This window comes from Lynx canadensis, chromosome B1, assembly GCF_007474595.2.
Source record: "Lynx canadensis isolate LIC74 chromosome B1, mLynCan4.pri.v2, whole genome shotgun sequence".
In the NCBI taxonomy this organism is placed as follows: domain Eukaryota; kingdom Metazoa; phylum Chordata; class Mammalia; order Carnivora; family Felidae; genus Lynx; species Lynx canadensis.
Genome location: NC_044306.2, coordinates 113,915,109 through 113,935,301, shown reverse-complemented (window position 1 = coordinate 113,935,301; position 20,193 = coordinate 113,915,109). Strand labels below are relative to the sequence as shown.

At 37.2% G+C, this 20,193-nt stretch overlaps 1 protein-coding gene across 1 annotated transcript in view; it reads right to left on the bottom strand.

Annotated features, from left to right (window-relative positions):
• CFI (complement factor I) overlaps nucleotides 1-20,193 on the bottom strand; it is a 56,350-nt gene that overhangs the window by 17,195 nt on the left and 18,962 nt on the right. Inside the window, 6 exon segments of the mRNA XM_030313273.1 lie at nucleotides 6,852-6,855; nucleotides 8,009-8,119; nucleotides 8,220-8,333; nucleotides 9,201-9,382; nucleotides 12,918-13,071; nucleotides 14,621-14,900. Coding sequence (XP_030169133.1) covers nucleotides 6,852-6,855; nucleotides 8,009-8,119; nucleotides 8,220-8,333; nucleotides 9,201-9,382; nucleotides 12,918-13,071; nucleotides 14,621-14,900 — 845 coding nt within the window.

Genomic DNA, 20,193 nt, shown 5'->3' with positions numbered 1-20,193 from the left:
GGGATTGTGATGCCTCCTGCTTTGGTCTTCTTCTTCAAAATTACTTTGGCTATTCAGGGCCTTTTGTGGTTCCATATGAATTTTAGGATTGCTTGTTCTAGTTTCGAGAAGAATGCTGGTGCAATTTTGATTGGGATTGCATTGAATGTGTAGATAGCTTTGGGTAGTATTGACATTTGACAATATTTGTTCTTCCAATCCATGAGCACGGATGACCTTAAACTTTAGAGTTTTGAATCAGGAGAAGAAAGAGGAGAAGAGGGAAAAGGGGCAGAAGAGGAGGAGAAGGAGAAGAAACCCCAAGTAGTATTATACTGAAAGTGAATTGAACTGTAGAGCTTCAGAGAAAGACAAATACATGATCTCACCATATGTGGAATCTAACAAAACAAACTCAAAAGAGATCAGATCTGTGGTTACTAGAGGCAGAGGGTGAGGTAGGGAATTAGGTGAAGGTGATCAAACAGGTACAAACTTCCAGATAAGTGCACGCTGGAGATGTAATGTACAGCATGGTGACTATAGTTTAACATTGCTGTACGGTATACTTGAAGTTGTTACGTGAGTAAATCTCTCATCACAAAGAAAAAAGAATTGTTAACTCTATGATTAGATGGATGTTAAGTAAACTTACTGTGTCATCATCTCCCAAATACATGTGGTCAGGTCAATATGCCGTTCACCTAAACATAAACAGCATTGTAATGTTAATTCTATCTCAATAAACTGGGGAGGGAAAAAACTGTCCATCTTCACTGGCCAAGAGTCAATGGCTTCCGTTCTCCCTGAAAAAATGTGTTTAAAATTTATTCTTTCCTCTTTTTACTAAGATTATAGCTACATGTAATGAACATAAAGTACATTGCTCAAACTGCTTATATAGCATCAAAAGAAATAATATGATTTGAAATCCTAAAACCGTGTGTTTTTACATTTAAGAACTGATGTCAATGGGGAATTAAATAAGTCTTCAGTAAACTCAAATAATACCAAGCAATGACAAAAAAAGAATTATTATTAATTCATGTATCCATACATATCTCCGACAATTATTTAATGCTTATTATAAGGCATATTTGGAATATAAAAACAGATTCTGTTTTCAAGGGGTTTACTGTTGACAAGGGAGGGGAAGGGAAGATAGGTACAAAAAAACTACAATAAACAGTTAACAGTGGTGTCCTGACATGGGGGTCTATCACCACATCAGAGACTAGGGCACCACTTCCTAGTTTGTGTTCTGTGGCATCATATAAATTTGGCTTGAAATCACCCATGGTGGGAGTAATCACACCACAGGAATTAGCAAAAGCTACAAATCAGGGATTTCCTCTCCCTCTCCAAAGCCAATTTACCAGCATCTACCAGCACACCACTGGATAAATTTCATAAATGAAGCAGATACAAGCATGCCTACTGCTCTCACAGTCTTCCCCATCTTTGTTGAAAGCAGCTCCATTTTTTCCAGTTCTCAGGCCCACACCCCTGGAGTCACCCTTAACTGCTCATTTCTTCTCATGCCTCCATCTAACTACTGGTCAATCCTTCTGGCTCCAGCTTCAAAATACATCCAGAACGTGACTGCTTCTCACCATTTCCCTCCCTACCAACTTATTCTTATCACTATCATCTCTTCCCTGGATGACTGCATGGCTTCCTAACTGGCCTCCCTGCTTCTCCCCTTGCCCTTATACAGCCTAGTCGCCACACAGCAGCCAGAGTAATCTTGATTTCAACTGCAAGTCAGGGGCGCCCAGGTAGCTCAGTCAGTTGAGTGTCCAACTTTGGCTCAGGTCATGATCTCACAGCTCATGAGTTCAAACCCTGTGTCGGGCTCTGTGCTGACAGCTCAGAGCCTGGAAGCTGCTTCAGATTCTGTGTCTCCCTCTCTCTTTGCCTCTTCCCTGCTTGTGCTCTGTCTCTGTCTCTCTCAAAATAAATAACATTAAAAAATTATAAAAAATAAAATTAAATGTAAGTCAAATCATGTGGTGCCTCTGCTTTAAATTCCCTATTTCCCTTACTACCAGGCTTGACTATCTGCCCTTGTCTCCCTCCACCCACCCCAACCATCTGTCCAACCTCTCCAACTATTTGCTCTTTTTTTTTAAATTTAATGTTTATTTATTTTTAAGAGAGAGAGACAGAGAGACAGAGTGTGAGTGGGGGAGGAGCAGAGAGATAGAGGGAGACACAGCATCCAAACCAGGCTCCAGGGTCTAAGCCGTCGGCACAGAGCCCGATGTGGGGATTGAACTCAAACCTTGAGATCATGACCTCAGCCAAAGTCAGATGCTTAACTGACTGAGCCACCCAGGTGCCCCAACTATTTATTTTTTAACCTCTCACTACCAGCACCTGTGACACATGCCCCATTAGCCTCCTTGCTGCTTGCTCCTCAAATATCCTGGAAAGTTGCTCTCTTATGAACACTGCACTGGTTGGTGCCTCTGCCTAGAACACTCTTCCACAGACATCTGCATGGCTGGCTCCATCCTTTCCTCCAGCTCTTTACCTAAAAGTAACCTCAGTGAGTGAGCCTCTCCAGACTACCTTATCTAAAATTTCAGAACTTACCCCTGACATTTTATATCCTCCCTCCTCGCTTTATTTTTCTGCTTATACTTATTATTTTGCTACGTATCTTACATATTTCTCTTGTTTATTGTCTCTCTTCCACCACTAGAATGTAAGATCTATGATGGGGCAGGGATTTCTGACATGTTATTCATTACTGCAACCCCAGTACCTAAAGCAGGGTATGGCACTGTTTAGTAAGAACTTAATAAATATTCACTGAGTAAATGAATGAGTATAATAACTTCCATAAACTTTTCCTCCAGAAAGCATTGATGTAAGCAAGAAGTCAATCTGTGTGACACAGAGTAGGTACCTAGCAAATATTTTTTACCATCAGAGGTTTTCCAACGAGCACCAAAAAAACAAAGAGCATTAACTCATTGCTTTGAAACTTGGTAAATAAAGGGAAAGAATTAAACACTATTCTTCCTTTTTATTATGAATTGCATTTCATGGAAACAAAATAGTTGATGAAGGAAAATTCTTCTCTATAGAAAAACTAGTAAATAAATGCAGAAAGAATGCTGAATTAGAAATCACCATTTTATAGTTCCTATTGACAAAGGAATCTAGTCAACAATCACACAGGCTACTAAGGACCATTAAGATGAAAGGTTGTGGGGGAATTTTGTAAAGGAAATATCAAGCTGGTCCAGTGATCAATCTTAGTGTCACTAGTTGTGGGATATCCAGACAACATAACTTTATATGTAATAAAAAGGACATAGCACCACCCATCAAGAATTCTTGCCTAAAATATTGAACTTTGTATCTAATGAAGTCTCTAAAAATCCAGAATAAGGAACATCCTGTAGGCAAATGACCAAGTGTCTCTAAAAAATCAGTGGCATGAGAAAAATTGGTGGTGGATGGGTAGGTAACTTTTTCTTTAATTGAAGTATAGTTGACATAGTGTTATATTAGTTTCAGGTGTATGATCAAGTGATTCAACAATTCTATACATTATGCAATGCTGACCACAATAAATGTGATTACTATCTGTCATCATACAATATTACAGTATTATGCACTGTATTCTCTATGCTATACTTTTCAGCCCATGACTTATTTGTAACTGGAAGTTTATACTTTTTTTTAAAGCTTATTTATTTTGAGAGAGTGCAGGAGAAGGGCAGAGAGAGAGAGAGAATCCCAAACAGGCACTGTGCTTGATCTCAAGAACCACGAGATCATGACCTGAGCTGAAATCAAGAGTTGGTTGCTTAACCAACGGAGCACCCAAGCGCCCCTGGAAGTTTGTACTTCTTAATCTCCTTCACCTAATTCATCCATCCTCCCCACCTCTGCAGTCTGGAAACCACCAGTTTTTCTCTGTATTTATGTATCTGCTTCTGTTTTTGTTAGTTCTTTGGTCTGTTTTTTAGATTCCACATATAAAGGGGCGCCTGGGTGGCACAGTCGGTTAAGCGTCCGACTTCAGCCAGGTCACGATCTCGCGGTCCGTGAGTTCGAGCCCCGCGTCAGGCTCTGGGCTGATGGCTCAGAGCCTGGAGCCTGTTTCCGATTCTGTGTCTCCCTCTCCTCTCTGCCCCTCCCCCGTTCATGCTCTGTCTCTCTCTGTCCCAAAAATAAATAAACGTTGAAAAAAAAAAAATTTAGATTCCACATATAAGTGAAATCATATGGTATCTATCTTTCTCTGTCTGTCTTATTTCACTTAGCATAATTCTCTCTAGATTTATGAATGTTGCAAATGGCAAGAAGTCATTCTTTTTTAGGACTCAAGTAATATTCTGGTGTGTGTGTGTGTGTGTATCACATCTTCTTTATCCATTCATCTGTCAATGGACACTTAGGTTGCTTCCATATCTTGGCTATTGTAAATAATGCTGCAATAAATATAGAGATGCATACATCTTTTTGAATTGTTTTTGTTTTCTTTGGGTAAATACTCAGTAGTGGAATTGATGGATCACAGGGTAGTGGTGTGTGCGTGTGTGTGTGTAATTTTTTTGAGAAACCTCCATGTTTTCCATAATGGCTGCAGCAATTTACATTCCCACCAATAGTGCACAAGGGTTCCCTTTCTCCACTTCCGCACTAATACTTGTTATTTCTTGTCTTTTTGATACTAGGTATGCTGACTGATGTGAGGTGATATCTCATTGTGGTTTTAATTTGTATTTCCCTGCTGATTAGGGATGTGTCTGTTGGCCATCTATAGGTCTTCTTTGGACAAATGTCTATTCAGGTCCTCTACCTATTTTTTAATCAAATAATTTTTTTTTTTTGTGCATTGAGTTGTATAAGTTTTTATATTTTGGATATTAACCCCTTATCAGATATATTATTCACAAATATCTTCTCCCATTTTGTAGGTTGTCTTTTTGTTTTGCTGATGGTTTATTTTGTTGTAGTCCCAGTAGTTTATTTTTGCTTTTATTTCCCTTGCCTGAGGAGACAAATCTGGAAAAATGTTGCTAAGGCTGACGTCTAAGAGATTACTGCCTATGTTCTCTTTTAGTAGTCTTCTGGTTTCAGGTCTCACATTTAGGTTTTTAATTCTCTAGTCTATTTTGAGTTTATTTTTATGTATGGTGTAAGAAAGTGGTCCAATTTCATTTTTTTAAATGTACATGGCCAGCTTTCCCAACACCATTTATTGAAGAGACTGTCTTTTCCAGATTGTATATTCTTGCCGCCTTTGTTGTAGATTAATTTACCATGTAAGCATCAATTTATTTCTGGGCTTTGTATCTTGTTCTATTATTGATCTCTGTGTCTTTTTGTGCCAGTACCATACTGTTTTGATTACTATAGGCTTGTAGTATATCTTGAAATCTAGGATTGTGATACCTCCAGCTTTGTTCTTTTCAAGATTGCTTGGTTGTTCAGGGTCTTTTGTGGTTCCATAAAAATTTTAGGATTCTTTGCTCTAGTTCTGTGAAAAATACTATTGATATTTAGATAGGGGTTGCATTAAATCTGTAGATTGCTTTGGGTATGGACAGTTTAACAATATTTATTCTTCCAGTCCACAAATATGGTATATCTTTCCATTTATTTGTGTCACTTCCAGTTTCTTTCATCAATGTCATATCGTTTTCAGAGTATAAATCTTTCACCTCCTTGGTTAATAAAATAAATACTTCTAGGTATTTTATTCTTCTTGGTGTAATTGTAAGTGGGATTATTATCTTAATTTCTTTTTCTGGTAGTTTATTATTAGTATATAGAAACACAACTGATATCTGAATGTTAACTCTGTATTCTGCAATTTTAGTGAATTCATTCATTAGCTCTAATAGGTTTTTGGTAGTCTTTAGGGTTTCCTATGTAAAGTATGTCATTTGCAAAGTTTGACAGTTTTGTTTTTTCCATACAAATTAGGATGCCCTCCCTTCCTCCCTCCCACCCTCCCTCCCTCCCTTCGTTCCTTCCTTGTCTGATGGTTAGGGCTAGGACTTAAGCACTATGCTGAACAGAAGTGGCAAGAGTGGACATCTTTGTCTTATTTCTGATCTTAGAGGAAAAGCTTTCAGCTTTTCACCATTGAGTATGATGTTAGTCGTGGGTTTGTCATATATGGCCTTTATTATGTTGAGGTATGTTCCCTCTAAACCCACCTTGTTGAGAGTTTTTATCATGAATGGATATTGAATTTTGGCAAATTCTTATTTTGAATCTATTGTGATGATTATATGTTTTTATCCTTTGTTTTGTTAATGTGATGCATCACATTGATTGATTTGAGGATACTGAATTATTCTTGCATCCTTGGAATAAATCTCACTTGATCATGAATGATTCTTTTAATGTTTTGTTGAATTTGGTTTATTAATATTTTGTTGAGGATTTTTGCATCTATGTTCTTTAGGGATATTGATGTGTAGTTTCCTTTTTTTGGTAGTGTCTGTCTGGTTTTGGTATCAGGGTAATGCCGGCTTTATGGAACAAACTTGGAAGTTTTCCTTCCTCTTCTATTTTTTGGAATAGTTTGAGAATAGGTATTAACTCTTCTTTAAATGTTTGGTAGAATTAACCTGTGAAACTATTTGGTCCTGAAACTTTGTTTGTTGGGACTTTTTATGATTACCAGTTCTTTACATTACTAGTAATCAGTCTGTCCAGATTTTCTATTTCTTCCTGATTCAGTTTTGGAACATTGTATGTTTCTAAGAATGTATCAATTTCTTTTAAATTGTCCAGTTTGTTGCCTATCATTTTCATAGTAGCCTCTTATAAAAGCTTTTGTATTTCTGTGGTGCCAGTTACTTCTCCTTTTTCATTTCTGATTTTATTTATTTGACTCCTCTTTCTTTTTTCCTCAATGACCCTGGCCGAAGATCTTTCAATTTTGTTTATCTTTTCAAACAAACAACACTTGGTTTCATTGGCATTTTCTATTTTTTTTCTTTAGTCTCTATATCATTCATTTCTGCTCTAATCCTTATATTTCCTTCCTTTTACTATCTTTGGGATTTTTTTTCCTTCCTTTTCTAGTTTCTTTAGGTTTAATGTTAGATTGATTATTTGGGATTTTTCTTCTTTCTTGAAATAGGCCTGTATTGGTATAAACATCCCTCCTAGGACTGCTTTTGCTGTGTCCCGAAGAGAATGGATCGTTGTGTTTCCAGGTGAGTTAACTCTTAAAGAATAAAAGAGACTATGGCGCCCCTGGGTGGCGCAGTCGGTTAAGCGTCCGACTTCAGCTCAGGTCACGATCTCGCGGTCCGTGAGTTCGAGCCCCGCGTCGGGCTCTGGGCTGATGGCTCAGAGCCTGGAGCCTGTTTCCGATTCTGTGTCTCCCTCTCTCTCTGCCCCTCCCCCGTTCATGCTCTGTCTCTCTCTGTCTCAAAAATAAATAAACGTTAAAAAAAAAATTAAAAAAAAAAAGAATAAAAGAGACTTTAAAAATTTAATAATCAAACACAATGTTAGATTCTTTTGGACCCTGATTCAAACACGTTGTTCTAAAAAGACATTTTTGAGACAGTTGGGAAAACGTGAACATGGGCTGTTATTAAGCAGTGTTAGGATATTATTATTTTTACGTGTACTAATGAGAGTATATTATGTACGTGTAAAGTGTATCATTAGAGATGTATATAGTGAAGTGACATAATATCTCAAATGTGCTTTAAAATACTCAAGCTGAACAAGACTGGCAAAATACTGGTAATTGTTGAAGCTGAGAGATAGGCACATATTGGTTCATTCTAATAATCTGTCAATTTTTGTTATGTGGGAACTTTTCTAATAAAAAGTTCTGAAATAACCAATAAATATTTAATAAATGAAAACATGAGAGAAGAACATTCCATAGTTCTTCACATGCCCACTCTCAATAGTACCCTTACTGCTAACACTCGTCTATACTCACTTAAGATTAAAATATACCTAAAAGGAAGTTGCAGAATCCCTGGATCAAATAATGGAAAAGTGTAACCACAAAACTTTCAATTACCTTTACAACCAATTTCATCTTCTCCTGTAATGCAGTCCAGCTCACCATTGCACTTATACTTATTTGGAATACAAACACCGGATTTACAAAGGAAACTTTTGCCTCGGCATCCTATGAAACATAAATAGAAGAGGTTTTCATTTTTATTTTTTCTTACTTAAAGTTGAGTAGGATAGAATCTTAAATTCAAAAGTAAAGTTTCTCCTACTACCTTTACAGCACAGCTCATCACTTTGGTCTCCACAGTCATTGACACCATTACAGGTTTTCTTTTGAGGAATATATTTCCCATTCACACAACGAAAGGAGTCATTTGCTGAAGAAACTGTAAATTAGGAATGATCTTTGTGAAATTTATTTATGGAGTTCTAGGTGACATCTTTATCACACTTGGCATAATGGGGACTTTAAGATAAAGTCGGGCATCAAATAAAAAAGGATTTAATGTATTGGTAGCATCAACATAATATATATATGGTAAATAAAGAAAATAAATGTCAGAGTGGGTTTATGGAGGCCCTTTCATTATCTCTGAAAATCAGTATTTATGGTGGAGGTCTGTACTCACTGGCGTTGGAGAAGGAGGCTCAGGGATCAAGAGCCCTCGCTAACATCAGCAAGCACTGGTGTTCACCCATTCCTTTAATGCTGTTCCATGAATCCTCACTTCCATCCCATGACTTGCTTGGGCAGTGCCATTTACACTTTGATAGTCCTTTTTTTCTTTTCTTTTCTTTTCTTTTTTTTTTTTTAGCACCAAAAAAGCCTTTAGTCTTTAAACCATACATAATACTAAAATATTCCAATGTCAGGATGGAAGAGAAAAGTGGCAGTGACTGCCTTGAGACTGAGGCATAGATGTGGTCACTTAAATATTTTAAAGGCATTTTGAAGTGTGTAGGCTGGACCTCTCAAAGAAGATGAGGTTTCTTCTGACGTTTGAGTTACTTAGGTTTGTTATATTAACTTTAATCCAGATGTTTCAGGAAGCAAAGAGGAGTCAGGCAACTTTGCTTCCTATATAGGAGTATTTGAGTACACAGGAAAAGCACCAATTTAGGCTCTAAAGCCTCCAAAATGATTTTGCCTCTATTGCTGCAACTGAGTATCCATCATCTGTTTACTACAGTCATGGTATGGAATAAACAATTCTAAAGGAAGTTTTGAGGTTTCAGGCAAGCACTCTACCAACCTGTATTCTGTGTGTAACATACCACACCAGCTAAATCCTGGTAATTTTTAGTTCTTCTCTTAATAAAAGTGCATTCAGCCAAACTAGTTTCTAATCCTCGACAATGCACATGCAGACATTCGGTAGAATTTATATGGAGATCTTCAGGAACTTCAAAACTTTTTTGAGCCTCCAAAGCACCTCTGCAAATAGAATAAATGAAACATTAAGGTAGAATAATTTGTACTTTGCACTTATAACCTCACTATAGGAGGTAAGGAACTAAAGTAATTTCCTCTAATTTTCTACATAAGATACATTGAGCAAGATGCTTAAATTCTCTGAGGCTCAGTATCTTCACTTGTAAAAGAGAATATGACAATCTCAGCAAGTTTTATAAAGATTAATTAAAACAATCAATTTAAACTGACTAGCCAAAGTTCAAACCTGGTAAGCACTCAGCAAATATTAGTTTCCCCTCCTGTTTCTTGTTAAGGAGGAATCCTTCCACACTCCTGATGTTTCCTTCCAACCTAAGATGTATCATTCTTGGCCTCTCTTCATCTCTTAATTCCTTTTTGCTCAAGGAAAAGGAGTAGGATCATTGACCAGAGAATTTTGGAATTATAAGTCAGACAAGTAGCTCATGTTTTCCATCTTTCCTTTTGGGGGCCTCTTCACCTGCCTCATGCTAGAAGGCTTACCTGGTTAGCCCTATTATTGCTTAGAATTTGGGAGGTTAACATGGTTCAATTCTAGCAGGTTCATTTTGTTTTTACATTAAGCTATATCCTCAATTCAGCCTTGACAGTATTAAGGTGATTTTTGGCATCTATATACCATTGCTTGGACTTTCTAATTTGTTCAGAATTTGTGCAGGTAAGAGGCTACCTCTATGACTCAATATCCTAGAGGTGATGAGTTATAGTAAACTATTCTTCCAGAACATTCAGTTGTTCCCTGCTTCTCTTTAGAAGGAAATGAGGAAAATGGTGTTATAAATAAAAAGTTGAGCAAAGATGCATCGGGTAAATATAAACAATAATAAAGCAATAAGGGCAATATAAATATAAGATCAATTAGAATGAAAGTCAGGGAGTGACTGGGTGGCTCAGTCAGTTAAGCGTCTGACTCTTGATTTAAGATCAGGTCATGATCTCATGGTTTGTGGGTCTGAGCCCTGCATCAGGCTCTGTGCTGATAGTGCAGAGCCTGCTTTGAATTCCCTCTCTCCCTCTCTCTCTGCCCCTCTCCTGCTCATTCTCTCTCTCCCTCTCTCTCCCTCTCTCTCTCTCAAAATAAATAAATAAGCTTAAAGAAAACAGGGAGGTATTTTTTTTTTAATTTTTTTTTTCAACGTTTATTTATTTTTGGGACAGAGAGAGACAGAGCATGAACGGGGGAGGGGCAGAGAGAGAGGGAGACACAGAATCGGAAACAGGCTCCAGGCTCCGAGCCATCAGCCCAGAGCCCGACGCGGGGCTCGAACTCACGGACCGCGAGATCGTGACCTGGCTGAAGCCGGACGCTTAACCGACTGCGCCACCCAGGCGCCCCCAGGGAGGTATTTTTAATGATTTAAAATCCATAATGACGATACAAGAGTCATAAAACTGCCAAGCAGCATCAAAATATGAGAACAAATGAGAGCTATTGGGGCAATCTCAGAGGTATATAATTTGAAAAAAATCTCTCATTCTAAAACTATCCAAAAGTACTAGATAAAACATAATAAATGGCTTCAATGAGCTCTTCAAGAAGTAAGGAAATATCCACTGGCTAAAATAAGAGAAGTCTGTCCATGAGCTTATACAAAATATGATAAAAGCAAAATACTGGGAGATCAAAGACTGAGAGAGTTTCCCATTAGGTTGACTTATAGGTTGTAGGTCACAAACTGTCAAAAATTACAAATATTCTGTGGCTCCATTTAATGATAAGATACTCTCACTAATGAACTTCTAGCAGATATGGTTTAGAAAGAAGGAAACTGAATTCAGCATAATGTTGAGAGATGCAAAAAGCAGTAACAAACCAAGATGTTGGTAAACATGAAGTACATCTGAATAAGCACAGTATATGTGTGTATATAATATCATATATCATATATATACACGTATATATATATACATATATATACGTGTATATATATGATGTATATATGATATACACATATATACATGATATATTGTATATATCATATATAATAATATAAATTATATAATAATTATATATAAGCAAATATTTATATATTTTATATATTATATATGATATATATAATTATATAATGACAGTATGTATTATAATTGCTTATATAATGATAACAATTAACTTCAGGAATATATAAAAATAATGTGGAACTAAATCCTGGAACCTTGATAGAAATAATGAATTCTTTGTATTATTCCTGAAGAGGGTGAGGAATTCCTAAGTTAAGGATTCGTGGTGTAAATGTGAAGATAACCACAAAAACAACAGAAATAGGATGTGTATAGTTTACAAACCAAGTAGAGGGGGAAGAGAGGGGAGAATGAAAAAACACAACAACTTTATTAACCCAGTAGAAGTTAGAAAAGGAAGAAAGCACACAGAAAAAGCAGGTTAAATAATAATTATAAAATAAGGGAAAATAAATTCAACAATGTAAATAATCACAATAATGTAAATGGACTAAACTATTCAGACAGTTATTGTCATATTGGATTTTTAAAAAAAAATCTAGATATGTGCTGTTTATAAGGGACACATTTAAAAGATAAAGACATAGAAAGCTTGCAAGTAAGTAAATAGGAAAAGATTTGAACAAAGCAGTTATGAGCTTGCTTATTTTAATGGATAACATACTTATTATCTAGAACCCTGCCCCTGAAACATTTAAAATATACTCAGCACAAAGCAAGTGTCAACAAATATTTAAACAATTATCATATAGGAACCATTCTCTTACAACAATACAATTAAATAGGAAATCTATAACAAAAAGTTAACTAAAAGCAAATATATATTCATTACAAAAGTAAAAAAGAAACTTCTAAATCAAAGAAGAATTATACTGAAAACCTGAAAATATTTCAAACTGAACAATAAATAAAATACCACTTTTATTGTATGCCACTGAAGCTAATGGCATGCAGACGATGCATTACTTAGAGAGAAATTTGTACCTTAAATGCTTATATTAGAAAATAAGAAAAATTGAAAATTTAGGAGTTAAGCATTTAACTCAAGGAATTAGGAAAATACAATAGAGAACAGAAGAGAGAGAGCCAAAGATAACAACAAAAGTTAATGAAGTGAGAGTAAAGTAACAAGAGACAATTTATGTATAAGATATACAAATAAAAACCACTATCAAATAGACAAATCTCTTCAAGGTTGACCAAGAAAAAGAGAGAGAAGACATAGATAAACAATATTAGGTATGAAAAAGTGGGGATAATTATAGACAAGTAGAGATATACAGTAATGAACATGTTTATAGCTATCTGAAACTGCAAAAGATTCGTATCCAGAAACTTCCAACAAACTTACAGGTGATCTGTGTTCAGCAGTGTTCTAAGTGCTAGTCAGACATGAACATATCTAATCCTCATAACAATGCTGTGAGACAGGTAGTTCATACTCTCAGGTCACATATGAGGAAATTAAGGCACAGAAAGATTGGGTAATCAAAAAACAAATAATTGGAACAATAAGACCAAACCAACCCTGGGAAAATCCACTGGCACAAGCACTTACTGTTGAAATCCAAGTTCAAGACAGGCCACATTAGCCTCCACTATGCTCCAGGCTTTTTTACATATGAACATTTTCTTATCTTGGTCTACAAGTTTTACTTCAACAATTCCCTCAGAAGTGGTAGTTCCATACTTTAAGGAAACACTAAATTGTCCTAAAATTAAAAACACACACACACCCACACACAAAAGAATGAGCAATATTTAGGCATTCACCTTTTCTCCTCTTGATTAAAAGCCTTTAAAATAAACAAAAAATGTAATTTCAAATTAACTTTGAACACCATGAAGATTTTAGTAAATAATAGTCTGTAATTGTTTTACCAGGGTCTATTATGTATCAGTGGCTATACTACCCAGTTATACAGACTATTATGAAATCCTCACAACAACCCTGTGAAGACTACAATGATATTTTTACATGAGGAACCTAAATGCCTCCACTTTTATACATGAGGTTAACTTACTTGCTCAAGTGGGGAAGCCAGGAATCTGATGGAACTATATTGATCTCACTCCCAAGTCTGTGCTCTTAAAAGTAAGCCAAACAAATAATTGAAATGTAAAAAAAAAATTAGGTATCTCATATATTTAAGGCATTTAATGCCTCAAGAGAACAAAAATCTGCCACTGACAAAATAATCTCCATTATTGCTTCCCTCCTTCCCAACAGGCAATAGAGATGGGGTCAAATAGGGAGCTTTCTTCTCCTACTCCACAGTGCCTCAATATCTTAGCCAAGCATCACACAGATATTTAGGCAACTGTGTGCTGGCATATGTCATGGTGTCTTTACAAGGAATGTTTTGAGTATTTTTCTATAAATTCATGAAGTGTCTGTGATAATTGATATTAGAAGATAAGGCTGAGGTTTGCTCTACTAGTTAACATTTCATGAGCTCTTTTTGTGTGCCAAACACTGTATGAAGAGCTTTTACATACATCATTTTATTTAATCTTCATGAAAGTCTTAGGAGTTAGGAACTGGTGTTATTCACATTTTACTGAGGTGGAAAATGGGGTCTGACAGTTACATAGCTTGTCAATAACCGAGGTGGGGTGGAGGGGCTTGCAACTAAAACTGACAGTGAGATTCCTAACCTTAACCACTCCAGCAATCTACGTATCAGCATCACAGCCTCCTCAGTGCATTAGAAGCTTGGATGGAGTGTAGACAAGCTCTTTCATCTGAAGTGCCAAGTTTGCTAGAGTATGTCCTAGGTCAGCAGTAGCCTGAGCTCCCCTTAGATCAGGGCCAATGGGCTTGGGGCTCCTTAGGGGTAGAGGCTGGTGGGAGGGACACTAGAAGAAATTATTTGATCTGGAGGTCCACAGGCACAGCTCCATATCAATATCAATCTTATATAAAGACTTTTTCACTGCGTTCTGAACCAACTCAATGACTCTGGGAATAGTCCTGTTAGCCAAGTAAAGTGAGGGTGGGGATAATTTTGAAGGGCTGGGCAGCAGAGTGGCACAGGCACTGAGGGGAAGGACCAGCTTCAGGGCCTTGTGCTGTGAACTCAAAGGCTGGCTATATTCTGGTGACCCTATTTTCTTTAGTTGTCACCCCCATTACAATTGAGGGTCTAGGGAGGAATTCTGAATTGTCATGATAACATTTCATAGCAAAATTATCTTCTAGTAGACAGTATGGTAAACAATTTCTTTCTTATATCACAGACTCAACTAGGGCTTTCCTACCTTCAGCTATGCATGTTCCACTATTTAAAAACTTTGCCTTTGGCTGAAGACATTCAAAACTCTTCTGCTGACAGTAAGTTAGGTAGCTTTTCCCATTAGTTGAACACACTGAGGTACCATTCTTTGGGCACTGATAAGGGAGTTTACAGATACAGGTCCCATCGATGCATTTCTGCCATGGTTGACAGAAGACTTTTTTGCAGGAGAGATGTGTGTATTTTTCAATTAGGCACTTGTTGTCTAGCAGATCCTTTTGAGGTATGTATGATGTCGAAAGAAGCTGTAAAACACAAAACAAACACTAACAAACTAAAATCTTTTTTGAAGATGATTAAGTGAAGGAAAGAAACAAAAGAGACTCCCCTATCCCACAGTATGGATGAGGGTGATGTGGTATAGTGGCTTACAGAATCACAAAGGTGACTTCTAGCCCTAGCTGGAGGACTTACAGTTATATGCCCATGGGTAAGTTACTGACCGTCACAGAATGTGCATTTCCTCATCTGTACAATAGGGACAATATCTTCTATTTTGCAAGGCTATTACAAGGACTAGAGATTATATACATATAATGGTTGACAGGTATGCAATCAATGGAGCTATTATTATCCTAAAGCCAACATAAAATTTTGTCTTTGAAGAAATCAATGAATCTCACAAGTCATGTTAAAAACTAACAAAATTGGTGCTAAATATAGTCTCGTGGAATGAACTGGTGAATTTTAAATGAAATTGATTAATTTTATTAATAAATGCAAAACCATTTGTTAAACCCCTACTGTGTGTAAAGTTTCTCCAAGATGAACATACATGAACTCTGTCTTCCAAGGGCTTGATATCTAGGCAATAAGATAGAAATACACATAATAACTGGGGTACAAGGAAGACTGTGGTAATTGATATAACAGTGGTACAAATACAATACAGTACTCTTGGAGAACCAAAGTGAAGAGAGTTAGTCTTTCTGGGGGGATTTAAAAAGGCCTCGTGGATGTGGTAGCATTTGAGCAAGGTAAGCAAAGACGGCTGCTAGCAGAGAGCTGGTGCTAGCAAAAGACAGGAGGGATAGTGCAGAATGTACTTAGGGAATCATGAGTAGGCCCAACTGATGGACATATGGGGTTTTGTGTGCTTCAAATGAGGTAGTCACTGGTCAGGATACTGGTAAGAGAGAGGTAGCAGGAGTGGAGTATGAGAATGGTTTGGAAAGACACTCAAGCAAGCAAAGCAACAAGATTGGACAATTTACTCCATGTAGGGATTGAGGGTGGGTCCTAGGTTTTGAAGCTGACTGATAGTAAGGAGGTATAATGATGCGTTTATGAATTTGGTTTGGGACCAGTTGAGTATGAAGCATCTAAAGGACATACTTTGTGGAAAAGGGATATAGGTGTGTGTCTGAAGCTTGGAAGACAGATTATTAGTTACCTCAATAAATAGGTTAGCAAGCACCACTCTGTGCCAGAGAATGGCCTAAGGCTAGGACCAGAAGAATAAAACTCTCTGTCCAATCCAAAGAGAGACAGGGAAACCTGACAATTGCTCTGACAGATATTGGCTGGGGATGCCATTAGTATAGTGTTCTGGCCTGACTAGGAGGCTCCAAAACATTTCCAGAAATTCCTGTTTTCTGGGCTGTAGTCTGAGGGTGCTGTGCACTGGTCTTCTGGCAGAGGGGGTGGTGGGCAGGCACTTCAGGTAGGACTGTAATAAAGAGAACACCAGGCTTGTTCAAGGCTAGAGAATAGAATGAGAAGGTGGTGGAGGATAAGAGAGCAGGTCCTGAGGGAGCCACTTTAAGCAAGGAAGCAAATTTGCTTTTGGGGAAGATCTTAGAAATAAGATCAGACAGGCAGGAGGCCAATTAGACCTGTAGGAATCCAGAGGAAATCTGTTGAGAGCTGGGAACAGATCAGTTGGGTCAAAAATTGTGGAAAGCATTGTGGAAAGTCATTGCTCTCTCTGTCCCCTAATTGGCCTGTCGAGAGGATGAGTGTCTTGTCCCTGTCTCACCAGCCCCCAGCAACAAGTCCCCCTCTCTTTCTCAGTGTTTTTCCAGCTGCAGTAACAGCCAGTGAGGGCAGAAACAAATTGAACAATCTTTAAATGCTGTCATAAAAACAAATAAAAACCAATCAATTAAAACCATGCAAAAATTTTGCATAAGCTCTGGAAGTCTTTCTACCTAATATGCTTTTCAGTAAACTTTATTAAAACCTTTCTGACGTCTCATTTTTCCTTGACCTTTGGACAGAAATCTGGGCAAGTGTCATAATTTTTCAATCATTCTTCAATTAGACCAAAAACAAAAATTTAAGATTTTTACTCCCAGCAACAGTCATGTAACAGCCAGTACAAAATCCAGTTCTGTGTAATCATTCAAACTCTGATCTTCATTTCAGGTGAAACCTTCTCCTTTTTCCCAGCTCAAACTTGCTTTGAGGGGCATGTTGGGCCTGGTATTCACAGAATGGTGGAAAAAAAGCCCAACAAAGTCAGAACATTGAGGAGAATTTACATTTAAGGAGCTGAAGATTTGGAGCAAGTAAAAAAGTTTGCTTCCCAGTCAGAGAGAGGGGTCCTTTGCTCCATGTGTCTAATGCTGCAGAGAGTTTCAGAGGATGAAGGCTGAAAAAAGCCCACTGAACTAGATGAACAAAGATCACTGGGACTCTTTCGAAGTAGTTTGAGCTGAGTGTGAGACATAGAAACCAGAGCTTGGTGTGTTAAGGCCGGAATGGGAAGTGAAGAAATGGAAGTGGAAGTACAGGGCAGCCATTCTGATTGGCCTTGTGCTTAGATATGGGAGACTGAACATAGGCTTTAAAAAAAAAAATCTCTGCTTCCTCTCCAAGCCCCACTAAAGTGAGAGTAACAATTTATGTACCGAATTCAGAAGCACCCAAATATATAAAACAATTAATTGTAGACATAAGCAACCTTATTGATAACAATGTGATAATTGCAGGGAACTTTAATACTCCACTTACAACAATGGATAGATCATCTAGACAGAGAATTAGTAAAGAAACAATGGCCGTGAATGATACATTGGTCCAGATGGACTTGACAGATATATTTAGAACTCTGTATCCCAAAGCAACAGAATATACTTTCTTCTCGAGTGCACATGGAACATTCTCCAAAATAGATCACATACTGGGTCACAAAACAGCCCTCAACAAATATAAAAGGACTGAGATCACACCATGCATATTTTCAGGTCACAATGCTATGAAGCTTGAAATCAACCACAGGAAAAAGTCTGGAAAACCTCCAAAAGCGTGGAGGTTAAAGAACATCCTACTAAAGAATGAATGGGTCAACCAGGCAATTAGAGAAGAAATTTAAAAATATATGGAAACAAATGAAAATGAAAATACAACAATTCAAACACTTTGGGATGCAGCAAAGGCTGTCCTAAGAGGAAAATACATTGCAATCCAGGCCGATCTCAAGAAACAAGAAAAATCCCAAATACAAAATCTAACAGCACACCTAAAGGAACTAGAAGCAGAACAGCAAAGACACCCAAACCTAGCAGAAGAAGGGAAATAATAAAGATCAAAGCAGAAATAAACAATATAGAATCTAAAAAAACTGTAGAGCATATCAATGAAACCAAGAGTTGTTTTTTTTTTGAAAAAGTAAATAAAATTGATAAACCTCTAGCCAGGTTTCTCAAAATGAAAAGAGAGAAGACCCAAACAGATAAAATCACGAATGAAAATGGAATTATTACAACCAATCCCTCAGAAATACAAGCAATTATCAAGGAATATTATGAAAATAATATGCCAACAAAATGGACAACCTGGAAGATATGGACAAATTCCTAAACACCCACACAATACCAAAACTAAAATGAGAAGAAATAGAAAATTTGAACAGACCCATAATTAGTGAAGAAACTGAATCAGTTATCAAAAATCTCCCAACAAGTAAGAGTCCAGGACCAGATAGCTTCCCTGGGGAATTCTACCAGACATTTAAAGCAGAGATAATACCTATCCTTCTCAAGCTGTTCCAAAAAATAGAAAGGGAAGGAAAACTTCCAGACTCATTCTATGAAGCCAGCATTACTTTGATTCTCAAACCAGACAGAGACCCAGCAAAAAAAAGAGAACTACAGGCCAATATTCCTGATGAATATGGATGCAAAAATTCTCAACAAGATACTAGCAAATCGAATCCAAAAGCATATAAAAAGATTTATTCACCATGATCAAGTGGGATTCATTCCCGGGCTGCAAGGCTGGTTCAACATTCACAAATCAATCAATGTAATACATCACATTAATAAAATTAAAGATAAGAACCATTTGATCCTGCGAATTGATGCAGAAAAAGCATTTGACAAAATACAGCATCCTTTCTTAATAAAAACCCTCGAAAAAGTCGGGATAGAAGGAACATACTTAAACATCATAAAAGCCATTTATGAGAAGCCCACAGCTAATAACATCCTCAATGGGGAAAAACTGAGAGCTTCCCCCTGAGATCAGGAACATGACAGGGATGTCCACTCTCACCGCTGTTGTTTAACATAGGGTTGGAAGTTCTAGCATCAGCAATCAGACAACAAAATGAAATAAAGGCATGAAAATTGGCAAAGATGAAGTCAAACTTTCACTTTTCACAGATGACATGATACTCTAATGGAAAACCTGACAGATTCCACCAAAAGTCTGCTAGAACTGATACATGAATTCAGCAAAGTCGCAGGATACAAAATTAACGTACAGAAACCGGTTGCATTTTTATACACCAATAATGAAGCAGCAAAACAGAAATAAACTGATCCCATTCACAACTGCACCAAGAATCATAAGGTACCTAGGAATAGACCTAACCAAAGATGTAAAAGATCTGTATGCTGAAAACTATAGAAATCTTATGAAGGAAATTGAAGAAGACACAAAGAAATGGAAAAACATTCCATGCTCATAGATTGGAACTATAAATGTTGTTAAAATGTCAATACTACCCAAAGCAATCTACACATTCAATGCCTTCCCAATCAAAACTGCACCAGCATTCTTCTCAAAGCTAGAACAAGCAATCCTAAAATTCGTATGGAACCACAAAAGACCCTGAATAGCCAAAGTAATAGTGGAGCAGAAAACCAAAGTGGGAGGCATCACAATTCCAGACTTTAGCCTCTACTACAAACTGTAATCATCAAGACAGTATGGTATTGGCACAAAAACAGACACATAGACCAATGGAATAGAATAGAAACCCCAGAACTAGACCCACAAAAGTATGGCCAACTAATCTTTGATAAAGCAGGAAAGAATATCCAATGGAAAAAAGACAGTCTCTTTAACAAATGGTGCTGGGAGAACTGGACAGCAACATGCAGAAGGATGAAACTAGACCACTTTCTCACACCATTCACAAAAATAAACTCAAAATGGATGAAGGACCTGAATGTGAGACAGGAAACCATCAAAACCCTAGAGGAGAAAGCAGGAAAAAACCTCTCTGACCTCAGCCGTAGCAATTTCTTACTCGACACATCTCCAAAGGCAAGGGAATTAAAAGCAAAAATGAACTATTGGGACCTCATC